The sequence below is a fragment of the Medicago truncatula genome, chromosome 3 (genome assembly GCF_003473485.1).
Source record: "Medicago truncatula cultivar Jemalong A17 chromosome 3, MtrunA17r5.0-ANR, whole genome shotgun sequence".
NCBI classification, from domain to species: Eukaryota; Viridiplantae; Streptophyta; class Magnoliopsida; order Fabales; family Fabaceae; genus Medicago; species Medicago truncatula.
In genome coordinates this window covers 10,103,319-10,117,145 of record NC_053044.1, presented here as the reverse complement: position 1 = coordinate 10,117,145, position 13,827 = coordinate 10,103,319, and the positions used below count along the sequence as shown (strand labels likewise).

General features: G+C 36.1%; 1 protein-coding gene across 1 annotated transcript; it reads right to left on the bottom strand.

Annotated features, from left to right (window-relative positions):
* Positions 1-13,153: 13,153 nt before the first annotated feature.
* On the bottom strand, positions 13,154-13,708 carry LOC11428383 (uncharacterized). The gene has a single exon (XM_003599164.2). It carries the CDS (start codon positions 13,706-13,708, stop codon positions 13,154-13,156), a length of 555 nt encoding a protein of 184 aa, XP_003599212.2.
* Positions 13,709-13,827: the final 119 nt, after the last annotated feature.

Genomic DNA, 13,827 nt, shown 5'->3' with positions numbered 1-13,827 from the left:
TGTTGTTAATTAGATGTTATGGTCTGTCACTTATCTGGAGATTCGATTACAACTTATGTTAACTTAGCTTTTATTACTGTTATTTAGTTTATGCTTGTTCTTCTTATTGACGATTTCATGGATCATTTTTAAATTATGGCCGACGTAATCTACAGTTTGAGAAAATTCCATGTCATATTCACTTGCTCGTTAGTTATTATTGTGGATTGAATTTCTAAGATTGGAGATAAAGTTTAGATATAATGTATGCTAACTGCTAAACATATGTCTTAATGGTTGCTTCAAATCTTGAATAATGCATCACTAACCAAACTGAATAATGCATTTTTTGTGATCAGATATATCTCACCTGTTTGATGTAGGTGAACACCAAGAATATTCACAGATGTAGCTATAGTAAGTAAACTTGTTTTGACATTCATATACTGGAAGGAATTGAGCAAGTTAGAGCACTACAATAATCTATTTATTTATTTTCAGTTGAAATAGCAGGTAAAGATAGGTACTATATGGCCAATATATATACATGCTTTAACTGCAGGTCTATATGTATTTTCAAAACACAATTCTTCTGCAACATTTTATTCCAGCAATTCAGTTCAGAACTGATAATGTACAGTTCCAAGTGATCATTTCTTTTCTCTTCAATCACATGCTTGTTTGTTAGGGTATCCACTGATATTTTCACGACTTCAGTCACCACATTCTTTTCTCTTGTGTACCGGGGGGAGAGGGTGCCCTGCTAATTTGATACTAAAGTCTGGTGGATCGATCACTTTTGATTCGAGATCGGGAGTCAGTTCTTTGTCTCAAGATGGTTTTTGGGCTTTTGTTTTGTGATCTTTCGGTGGATCGGAGGTTGCGAGGTTGTGAAGTCGCACGATCCTTCGGTCAGGCGCTCTTCGAATTGTGGCTCTGCTTGGGTTTTGGGGTCTGGGAGTTTTATTTTGAGGATGTTCTTTGCGGTGAGTAGTGACGATAGGCGGTGGTGGATATCGTGTTTACGGTGCTTGTTTTTTTGAAGGAGTCTAATTTTTGTGGTGATGTGTTTTGGTGGGTTTATTTTCAAGGGTATTTTTAGGTGGTTATGGTGTATCGTCTATATGCGGCACCATTTGTATCTTGTTTCGTCTATACCTTGTGTCTTACGGAGATGGCGTTTAATAATATTGACCCATTAAAAAAAAAAAGTCTCCAAATTCAATTAGGTTTATCCAGTAGTCAAATTTAAGTGATGAACTAGTCACAATCCTTCAAGAGCTTCTTAAAATAAAAGTAGATAATCAACCAAATATTAATATATACACAATTAAAGTCTATAAATTCAATCCAGAAGCCTTAGCTCAACTGGCAAAAATGCCGAAATTGTTAGGCCGGATGCTATGACCGGGGTTAGAACCCCGATACCTCCACTTGTGTGTGTGAGTTTATAATGGCTTTGCCATTTCGTCTATCTACCAAAACAAAACAAAAAAGCCTATAAATTCATTGAATCAATATTATTAGCACTGCTGATGACATATAATTTTGATGCTTTGTCTATCATCAACCAAATCAATGGGGTATTTTCTTACACAATTTTCTTTCACACAATACACAATTTTTTTCACGTCCGAAAATATACTTTCGAATACATGTTTGATTTTTTAGAAACACATGAGAATTAAAAAGACTCTTTTAACTTCTTTTTCCTGAGAATAATCTGTTCTAGGAATAGTCATTCTCAAACTTTACATGTAAAAATATTGTCTCAAAATAAGTGACAATTTCAATTTTCTATACAATATTAATTACTTCCTCGACCTTTATTTATAAGAAACATTTGAATCACTAAAATTTGATGTGTTTGGTCTAAATTTTGAACAACATACATCAATTTTTGTCGACTCAAATATCTCTTATAAATAGGATAAAAGGAAATAATCTTTTTCTTCAATTGTATCATCGTATTAATAATGTTTTCACCAATATTTTCGTTGTGAAAATTTTTTCACAACTATTTCTCAGCACTTAACTACCGAGTTTTTCCTCGGTAGTAAGATGTCGAGGATTCCCATGACAGAGTTATACGTAATTGACGTAAAAACCCATAACAAAAGCTAAATATCAACCGATTAAAATGCTCAATACCTGTTTTTTACGTCAAAAGTGTGTTGATACCTCCTATGCTTGATGCTTCAATGATTTTGGAGCAAGATTTGATGAAAAAACTATTGGATTTGGGGAGCAGGTGGCTGTTTCATCTGATGAAACATTTTTTTCGGCAGTTAACTGACGAAGTTTTTCTCGGCAGTTAACTGCAGTCGGTTTTTGAATTTCTCGGCAGTTAACTGTCTATAGGCAATTTCGTATTTTACATGTATTTCTCAGCCTTATGATATGTGTGAACAATTTCAAGACTCTTTTGCCAAAATCGCGGGAATTAAGAAAGTGGATATTTGTATCAAAGTTGTTTGGAATTACTATTGTTTTTACAATTTTATCCGCTATTTATTTTTGATTGAAGAAAAAGATGTAAAATAAATAGGGGCATGTATGTAAATAAATAATTAATATAGTTGGAAATAGCAAAAGGGTCTTATAAAAAGGGACAAAAAAATTTCTCAAAAGGGTCTTATAATTAGGGATGGAGGTAGTACATTTCATAATAGAGAAATGATATTTATACAATTACTTTATGATAATTTTTATATAAATTTCTCTCTGATACTCACATGATATTTTCATCCTCTCTCTTCCAATTTCTCTCTTCATTGTTTTTAACCAATAAGAAGAGTGAAAAATAAGGTTGTCATCAAAATTGTCATGAAATATATGTACACATATCATTGCTCTTCATAATAATAAAGGGAAATAAAGTAGCAGAGACTTCATGAAAAGTAGGGAGGCTCGGGTGAGATAAAACAGCTCTAACTATAATATGAGATACCAGATTTAATTTCCTTCTAACAAACGACACTACATAGTCGGAATTATTGCATAAAAGACTCTTACATTCAAATATTGGAAGACTGTCCGCCAAGAGATTGCCATTTTTAAAGGTGGGACTTTGAGATTCTAAAGGAGCTTTATAAATCATTTTTAGAGGTGTAGCAGGGATTGCATCAGCATCTCAATGATTGAAAATAGAGCGCAAGTTCATTCTATTGGACGTAACAAATATTTTGTTAGCTTTATAAATGATTTATAGTAGATATTAATAAAAAAAAATAACTATTTTATAATTTGTGTTGTGAATTCCGGACTCAAAATCACACCAATATAAACTATGATGTGTGAAGCAAAGGAAAGTAGTAACCAATATCAAAGTGAGCACAAGCAATAATCAACAATAACAGCACCTAGATCTAATCTATGAATCAAAGTGAAAAGCACAAAACCACAAGCACAAAATAAAGGGAGAGAAGAGAGAAACAAACACATCAAAGATTGTTCACCCAGTTCGGTCCAAACTTGACCTACTCTGGAGGAGAGATTGATCTCTCCAATCCACTATCAATGAGTTCTTACAAAGGGATACAAATGGGTTAAAAGAAATTAGCTTAAACAAGCTCACAAAGAACAAACCTAATTTCTACCCATTTCCGAATCCCACAAATGAACAAGACACTCAATGATTTTCACTCACCCAAGGTGTTTACAATGTTTCCCAACCCAAGAGAACTCTAATCAAAGACCCTTAACCCTAAAGTTAACTCCTTTGATTTCCCAAGTTTTCCTCTCTTGAAGTTCTCTCTCTTTCCCCATCAAAAATGAGCTTAAACACTTAAATAGTACACAGTGACAGACAAAAATCGCACCGCGCCAGTGAAAATCGCATCACGGTTGAAGCGTACGACCCAAGGTACGACAACCTTATCCATAAATCGCGTCACGCCTGCCCAAAATCGCGCCACGATTTGCTTCAGCAGAAACCATCCATTCTGCCAGCAAAATCACGCCACGCCTCTGAAAATCGCGCCACGATTATTGACAGGATACAAATATGATTTTTTAAATTAGTCATCCAAAACTGAACTGAATTGCACATGATTTTATTTTTTGATCAGATAAACTTTTGTCTCAAAAACGATTCAATTACACCTCGAACACCCTTAATTTTAGGGGTAGTATGATTCATAGGCCAGAGAAAGTATTGTCAGTATAGTTTATCTTAATGGATATTCGATAGTAACTCACACGACTCTGGCATGTATATGAGTAACTCACACGACTTTTCCTGAGGAACATAAGTACAAGGAATAACATATTCTTATTTTTGTTCAAAAAAAAAATATATATTCTTATTTAGATTCTTATTTATGATTATATGGCTATTTAGATTCCTAATAATTGCCTCAGCATATATCTTCATTTCTTTCAGTAAACTTTTTTCATGACTATGACTATGAGAAAAATCAAAGAAATATAGAGGGAGAATCAATAACCAATTCAAAATTCGAACTCTTTTCAAGATTTAAGAAATGAGAAGTACCGTGAACTGAAACAAAATACCAAGTGTTTTGGGAAACATATAAAATACTTTTGCCAATTTCAATGTCATATAATAATAAAAGATCAGCGTTGCATATTGCCCCAATGTCGTGTCTCACGTCCTCTTTCTTTTCGTCGCTCCTGTATAAAGTGACAAAAGTTTCTGTTAAAAACTATATGACAAAGGTGTCTGAAATCGTAATAAACCATGTCGAGGAAAATTTATAAAATTAAAATGATTTTCTATCTCTTTTTTTTTTTTGTTGAATTAGCGAAAATATTATTAAAACCTGACACTCCGAAGCACAAGATGTACCCGAAAGTGTCAAAAAAGGGATTCAATATCCTGCTGTAGCAGGTCAAAAGATTCACACAACAGGCCAACAAGAACCAAAAGAGGTACACCAAAACCTCAATACTGGAACATAAAAAAAGTAAGTTCCAGCAATTAAACTGGTTTCCGCAACCCTCGGCTGCAAAGCACCTTTGAACGACTGAGGATATTGAAATACTTCGCTACTTGAAAGAAATACTTCGCTAATTGAAAGGTACTGTTAATTATGGCTTGTTCTATAAGAAGAGTGAAATAAATGTGCTAGTTGGTTTCAGTGACAGTGATTATGCTAGTGATTTGGATGATCGCAAAAGTACTTCTGGGTATGTCTTTCTCTTAAGTGGAGCTGCAGTCTCTTGGTCTTCAAAGAAACAGCCTGTTGTGACTTTATCTACAACTGAAGCATAATTTATAGCTGCTGCAGCATGTGCTTGTCAACGTATTTGGCTTAGAAGAATTTTGGAAGAGGTAAAATGTACACAACAAGGTCCACTTATGTTATTTTGCGATAACAGTTCAACTATTAAATTGTCAAAAAATCCAGTTCTACATGGAAGAAGTAAACACATTGATGTGAGGTTTCATTTTCTCCGTGATCTTGCTAAAGAGGGAGTTGTGGAACTATGTTACTGCAAAAGTGATGAGCAAATTGCCGACATCTTTACAAAACCTCTGAAAGTTGATTCCTATTTGAAGTTAGTAACTGTTTGTTTTTATTTGTTTTGCTTTTCTGTCTAATAAATCCTATTAATTAGGAAGTAAGGTTGTTTTGTTATCCTTTACATTAGGAACCGTTGCTGACTTCTTTTAGTTTGATTTAGTCATTAAGATATTTTCCCTCTTTGTAGCTAAGTTTTTTTAGTGGCTAACTCAAGTTTAAAAGTGGTGGTTCTTGTGTAAGGCTATTTAGAAAAGCTATTTTGTGTTTTCAGAAGAGTACTTTCCCTTCAAAGTTCCATTTTTTATATCTGATACATAACAACCTCTCCTCCTTCTTCTTGGCGAGAGTTGAGAGCTTCTCTCTCTAAGTTAACCTTAGAGAGAGAAGTGCTTGTTAGTTTATGTGTTTTTTTGTGAAGCTTTCTTTTTATACCATCATTATTTTTGTTCAATCATGCGCGCGCATAGTGTAATACCCTCTTTACTTATTTGATTGTTTTTATAGAGTTTAGAGTCTATTTAGATGATTTATATGATTGATGTGATTTAAATGATTATGTGATGTGTGTTATTTTATTAAGAGGCCTTATTTTATTATTTAATAGAATAAGATTTGAAAATAAAATAAATATTTAGTTGAGGGGTTTGTTTTGAGAATTTAGAGAGTTTTGTGGGAAAAGAGGAAATAAGATAAAATATATGGGAAGAGATAAATAGGAGAAAAGAGGTTTAAAATTATTTTCACGTACAACCAGTTTTGGAGAAAAGGGAGAACAAGAGGAGAAGAGAACCAAGAGAGCTGTTGATCGATTTTCTTAAGGTAAGGGTGGGACTAACATTCAATCTTCTTAAGCCTATGATTCTGATGATTAGATTTAACATGTTGTAGGGTTAGTTTTTTAGAATTGGAAATTAGGGTTTAGAGTGATAATTGAGGATTAGATGATGGAAACTTGTAGAATTGATGTAGAAAGTGTGTACAGACCTTAGATAATTCATAGGGTGATGTTTAGAATTAGTTTTAAGCTTAGAACCATGTGTTTTGATGGATTTTCGTAAAAATCTGCATTCTACCCGAGCTGATATTCATCGCTCGCCCTGGCGAGGGATGATCCTCGCCTCGCGAGTGATGAACTTCATCACTCGCCTCGCGAGCAATTTTCCCTCGCCTCGCGAGTTGTACCTTGCAGCTCGCCATAGTGAGCAGATCACTCGTCATAGCGAGTTGATCAGTGAGTCAACCATGATTTTGAGAATTAACTTCTTTTAGTCGAGCTTTAGATGACTTTGAGTGCCTGAACATGTATGATAATGATTAGGCAAGATTTTAGATTGAAATTGAACATAGGGAAGTTAAAAATGGGATTTTGGGGTGAAAAATGTCAAGTTCCCGAGAGCACTCAATTTCTAGCTCGCCAAGGCGAGCAGCCTTTTACTGAACTCGCCATAGCGAGTAGAGTGGCTCGTCTTGTGAGCTGCACAGTGTCAGACAGCCTTGTTTAGGGTTATTGCGATCTTTGTCGTACGTGAGGTTATAAGTTGATCCTTGGGGTGGGAACGAAGGTTGATTATAATATTGTTGATGTTCAGTGAGTCTGATATAATATGATTTGATGTTGTTAGTAATGTGACATATTTGTATATGCATTATGTGAATTATATAAGATGTTTAAGGTGTTGTTGATTATCATTTGATATTGTTATATCTTGAGATTTATGTGTTGCCTATGTTGCTGTTGTATATAAATAAGCTGCATGAGTCGGTCTATGATGTAAGAAGTCGTTCCAAAGTGTTGGAGTCTTAAGTTGTTGATGTTGTCTAAGTTGTACACATTGTTGAGTCCATGCATACTCATTTAAGTTGGGGGCTTGATGCCCTGAAGCCTTTGCTCAAATAAGTTGAGGGCTTGATGCCCTGGATTGGTACCACATGCATGATTAAGAGGATTAAGTTGCATAGTCAAGTCGAAGTCACATTGTCGAGTCAAGTTGTTAAGTTGATAAGTTGTGTCCATGAGTTGTTAAGTTGTATGTTTTCAATGAAGTGTTTAATGAAGAATTGTTATTGATGTAGTATTTTTGCATCAAACAATTGTAAGTATTTATATCGTCTCCTCAGGGACTAGTGCGATATTGCAGACCGTTCGACACCAATTATTATTCTAAGTTTAAAAGATAAGTTGTTTGTTTGTTTTAGTAACTAAATTGCAGATGATAAAATTGAGATTAATAGGGCGTAAAACTTGTTAGGATTAGAATTCCTTGATCGAGCGTCACACGTAACCTAATGATCATACATGGATTCTAGCTTTTCTTTGATATTATCACGTATCCCTCAACAATACCATTCGTGTCCAAACAATATTGTGAGATCACTTATATCATTCAATCGTCGATGTCTCAAACTATTGAATGATTCAAGAGTCGGTCTTATCATTTAATCGATGATTTCTCAATCTATTGAATGATAAGAAAGCGTTAAATTTGGATACAAAAGGTGATTATCAAAACATCGATTCCATGTCTAGAATCTCTTGTTTTGATAGATGATTATTCTAAACCAAGATTCAAAAGTATTTCTCAATCACAATTAAATCAAAGATAAAGATTAAGTGCAAGAATAACCTCAATATCAAATCAAATGCTAGAACCATATATTTATAAATCAAAGGATTACATGTTTAAGCTATGATCAAGTACCTCTAATCCCAACAAAGGAGATTTAGCTACTCATTGTCATGGAAGCCTTGCAAGAATGAATTGAAGAAGCAAGATTCATTACAACTTGTGATGTCTCAACAAAGGATGAAGAATCCACTATCTATCACTCTCACTCTATAAAGCACAAGCCCTATCTCTCTCTCTCTCTATGAATATTACAAGTGAAAACACAAAGAGAAACTAAATGAAAAACTATGTAAAAACTCTCTAAAAACTATCTCTCCAATGAAATGGTTGAGTGGGCTATTTATAGAATTCTGATTCTGTACTAACTCGCCTCGCGAGCTCCTTCCTTTGCCATGGCGAGTTGAAGTTTCTTCCCCATTGGGTTTGTGCCACGTCAGCATTTGAGAGGCTAAACCGCCTTCACTCGCCTCGCGAGTCATTCCACTCGCCATGGCGAGTAAGCTCGCCTTCCACTCGCCATGGCGAGTAAGCTCGCCTTCCACTCGCCATTGCGAGTTGGTGGCGTGTAAACTTTGTTGCATTCTGGAATTGCTCGCCTTTGGCTGGCCATGGCAAGTTGGGGGCGAGTAATCTTCATTTTTCAGCCTTTTTGTACTTTTCTTCATTTTCTTCTCTTTCCTTGATGTCTTGAGTTCTAATCCTGCACAAATGGGTGAAGTAAGATAGATAAAGCGTAAAAGGGCAATAATCACTTATTTCTCGGCTTTTCCCTTAATAACTTGCAAAACAAGTAACGAAAGTGCCTAAAATATATCACTTAAAATACAACTTTCTAGCACTTATCAAACTCTCCCCAACTTAACTCTTTGTTTGTCCTCAAACAAAAGATTGAAAATCAAACAAGTTAATATGACAAGACACAAGTACAAAAGGTTTGAAAACATTTTCAGATGAATGATTCAAAGTGAATGCGCGGGCAAGTCTGAGTTTCCAACTAATCTGGAATTCTACCACAAATATGAAATGAGTCCTATGCACAAAGTTCATGTCAAATAGTTCAGGTCAATAAAACATTTATTCACGAACCACACCTAACACACTTCTTTGTAAGTAGATATGCAATTGAAATCAAATGAGTGAGGGTTATGAACACACATCCAGCAATCAAGTTAACATACAAATCAAGTTATATGTCCATCCAATTATCATTTCAAAAAGCATAAAAAACATGGATCAAAAGGTCTTTTAGGGTTGTAATTTGGCTTGGCTACAAAAGAAAGGACATTTGTGGGTCAATTGAATTCAAATGGCCAAGCATAAGGGAACATTCCTTATATTCACATTCAAAGAATCCCCTTAATTCTAAACAAACCCTTGGTGTTAAAACATGATACTCCTTGATCTTGACAACTTATTCTATTTTTGGATTTTTCTTTCTTTTTTTCTTTTTTTTTCTTCTTTTCTTGTTTTTATCATGTACACATTTTTCTTTTTCTTTCTTTTTTCATATACAAACAATGTTGTCTTGATCAAAATTTCTGATTACACCAATTCACTTTACAAATGATGAACATCTACCTTTTCTCCCCAACTTGAATGAAAACATACCCTATTTGAATGTTCCCTTAATTTATGGCAAAAAGGGACAAATAACGATGAATGTTTAGGGTTCAACAATTAAAACATATCAAGGTCCGCTAGTGCAACAAAAATGAACTGGATTTTGAAAAATATAGGGCGAATTCATCAAGCATTGTGCTCATGAATTGAGAGTTCATAATTGAGGACCTTGCTTCATTTGGCTCAAGTGGGTTAACAAATACTCGCTCTTCTCACAAGGTAGGCTATTTGTGGTCAAGTATGTTTCTCTCATTAAACAAAATATGCCTTGATCCTTTCCATGTCTTTACAGAATTCAAAACAAATATTAGATTTAACATAAAATGACCGAGTTAAAACAATGAATGCCGGTCTCCTTGCATATAGTACAAATATCTGAGGTTTCCTCACTTTTTGGCTAGAACTAAGTGGTTCACAAACAAACACATTATCGAGGAGAACTAAATGAATTGAAATTTGTGCAAAGTACTCGTTTCCTATTCAAGTAAAAACCTAGAAAAACTGGAAACTTGTACCTTGGCTTTGCGCTTTATCACAAACTATTTGTTATTATCAATCATCTGAGAATCTTGCTCAAGTTTTTGGCTATCTTTCAAGCGCTTTGAAATTTGAAGCTTTGAGCATTTTCTTTTCGATAAGCAAGAGTGATAAACTAAAGAAACTTCCACAATTTTCAAAAGAAAGTACTTGATGTAAACCAAAAGTGTTAAACTAAAACAACACAATACAACTTGAACAATGTGAACATCACAATACTAATTAAAGCAATTGTTTAAACATAATATCCCACAATAAGTGAACAAAGTAATAGTTAAACAAAATTATGAGTCATAAGTGCCATGATAAAACAACAGAAGCAAATATTTGTCAAAATAGCTGGAATTGAAAGCAAATAAAGGAAATGAAAGAGAAGGAAAGAATCGACTGAAAGCTTATAAAATGTCACTCAATAAAGGTGAGCTTTCACGTCTCTTCTTTTCCTCCTCAACCCTGCATGTCATCATCATCTGAACCACCAGTTGCACTTGGGACTCTGTCTGGATCGTCTCTGTCAGAATCTCCCATCAGTATATCGTCAGAAAGCATCCCGAACGATGAGCCACCCCCTCCGTAAGGATCAGGCCTGCCCTCAGGCCAAGAAACATGAGCCTGATAGGCCTCTGGTGTCATGAATTGTGACATCACCTCTGGTGGGTACCCAGCCTGCTGCTGCATCACATACTGAGACTGCTGAAGATATGTATTAGCACGGTTGGTTGCGTCCAGCATGTTCCATGTATGGGTATGGCACTGGTATTGCCATTGAGCGAAGCTTGCAAAGTCAAAAGCAGCAGTGTGTGGGTCTAGATGTGGTGGAAAGTGGGGTTGTGGTTCAGATGATGGTTGAGGTCGTGGTGGAGGTGCCCCAGAAGATGATGCTTGTTTGCCTTTATCCGGCTTTGGGTCACTCATGATGTATCGTTTGATGAAGTCATCATCAACAGGGTTCCGGAGTTCCTCATGTACAGCGGTGGGAAACTTCATTCGTGAATCTTTAATCAAGCCCATGATGAGTCCAGGAAAAGCTAGGCGGGTTTTTGGCTCACTTTTTCCTTGAAGGGTGACCAGCCTTAACTCCCATGCTAATGTGCGGGCTATGTCAACCTTGAAGCCCTTGAGAATGTAGTATATGAGTGGGCATACATCCACAGTGCAATCGGACAAGTGGCTGTTAGGTCTGACATTGTGAAGGATAAACTTTAGGATGAATTTGCAAGTTTTGTTCATGAGTTTATATTGTGCTCTGTGATGTCTTCCAGCATTACTCACGTCATAAGTTTCACCCTCTAGTAAGATAGCCCTTTTGATTGTTTCTCTCATTGGCTCAATGTTAAAGGTGCCTCGATTTTGGTTGTCATGGAATTCATCCATCTCATCCTCATCACTTAGTGGGAAGTTGTTACCGAGATAGATGTTAATAGCTTCGCGATCGAAGCGGATGGTGCGACCTCTCACAAAGGTTTCATAGACAAATGGATCGGTGAGGTTTTCAGGAAGAGCATTGGCGTAAAATTCACGCACGAGCTCAGCATTGATTGCGGTGATAGGTTGGAGCAGTCTTCCCCACCCTTGGTCAGTTAAAACCTTCAAGAGGTCTTGGTAGGGTCCTTGAGGGTTTATGTTAAACACTTTCTCGAGCCACATGCTCTGTTTAAGCAACTCCTTGTATCTGTCTTGGTGGTAACGAGATTTAAATCTCTCACGGTCAAATGGTTGGTTTCTTGGTGGGGGTTGAGATGTGGATGTTTCACCTTTCTTCCTTTTGCCGGTATTCACGGGTTTCTTAGGAGCCATACCTACAAACATAACCAGGAAATACCATACACAACAGAATAGATAATTAAACATCAGTATGGAAGCAATAAAGAGCAATTGGAGTGTCAGAGGCTTGTTTCACAAAAATAGTTTCAGGTTCTGATGCAACTCGCCTCGCGAGCAACTGAACTCGCCATGGCGAGTTAAGAAAAAAAATTCTGGGTTTCCAGATGAATACTCGCCTCGCGAGCAATGAATCTCGCCATGGCGAGTTGCCCAGAAATTGGCAAAAATCGACCCTTTTTCAAAAGTTGTTCCAGTTTTATGATTCCTAACCCCAATTATGACCATTGCGACCCTGATGATGACAGTAAGATGAACTAAATCATGCATTTGCTTTGGAATTCGAATTTGTTCCACAAAAACCCTAATTTTATTTTAAATTTGTACAAAAGGTTTATCAAAAATTGTGGATTGGAAGGAGAAACATTACGAAATTAAGCATGATTATGTTTCCTCTCAGTCATGTGGGTGTCAATTACAAAGAACAGGAGTTATCTGACAATTACCCAAGGGTTTTACATGCATTACCAGAAATCTATAAAAGGGATAGCCATTCATACCTGTTTGTTAATGATATGCAAGTGCAGAAAGGATATGATGAATGTGAAGCTTGACTTGAATTAACTTGATGAAATGGAAAGGGGTAGTGTTGATGTTTTAGGGTTTGAGAGAAAAATTTTGGAATTTTTGGGAAGAAAGAGAATTGAAACCGTAAATGATAAGGTAAATGTTGGTAAAGGGTGGTTAAGAGAAATAAATGAGGGAGTTAGTGGCTTTGGAAACTGAAACTGTCAGAACTGCTGTTACTCGCCGCGCGAGCGAATTTACTCGCAATGGCGAGTGGTTTGGTTGGTCAACGCAGTCAATGACCAGTTTACTCGCCATGGCGAGTTGTTTTACTCGCCTCGCGAGTAATGACAGTTCAGGTTTTTGCTTTCTTTTGGCTTCTGATTTTTGAATGGTTTTTGGTGTGCACATGACTCTTACACCTAGTATGCATTAAAACAATAAATAACTTACAAAGTTGGGTTGCCTCCCAACAAGCGCTTGTTTAACGTCGTTAGCTCGACGCCTTTTTCATTAGGGTGGCCAAAATGAAACGGACAACACATCATCTCTTGTAATCCTGCGTGTTGGGAGGAATTCCATGAATTTGAAGTATAATTGATGTGGAGTCCATATCCTCCCTAACTTGGGTTTGTTGAACAAGGCGCATATTTCGTCTATGACTCGATCAATCTTTGCCTCGCTCGTTGTCTTCCCCTTTTGTTCACTTGATTCTTTCTTGCTAAGTATCCATTCCTGTTTCTCTGTAACTATCAACACTGCTCCATTATCAACAGTTTTGGCCTCTTCAGCATATGACCTTTCTTGAGGAAGTTCTATTGGATGTAGTGGCTCTAATTCTTCCGTCATTTTTATGGTGCTACATTCTTCTAGTATTATGTCTTCCTCGGTATCATCAACACCTTCGTCAACAATCTTTCCGACTTCCTCAAATGTATTTGAATTATTTTCTTGTTTTCCGTGAGTGGATTGAATGTTGGCTTGAATATCCATGATTTGTTCTTGCATCATTTCCATCTGAAAGGATAGATTCTTCAATCTCTGATTGGTATCCTGCATGTTTATCATGGATTGCTGCATGAAGATATTCAAAGTATTTTCCATCTTTGATATTCGTTCATCTTCAGAGGGATATTGTTGATACTGTTGATATGATTCATATTCCAGTGGAGTGTAGAAGTTGTTAT

What these genes read in the sequence shown, in the direction of transcription:
- LOC11428383 (XM_003599164.2), bottom strand. Translation starts at nt 13,708, where the DNA reads ATGATAAACATGCAGGATACCAATCAGAGATTGAAGAATCTATCCTTT.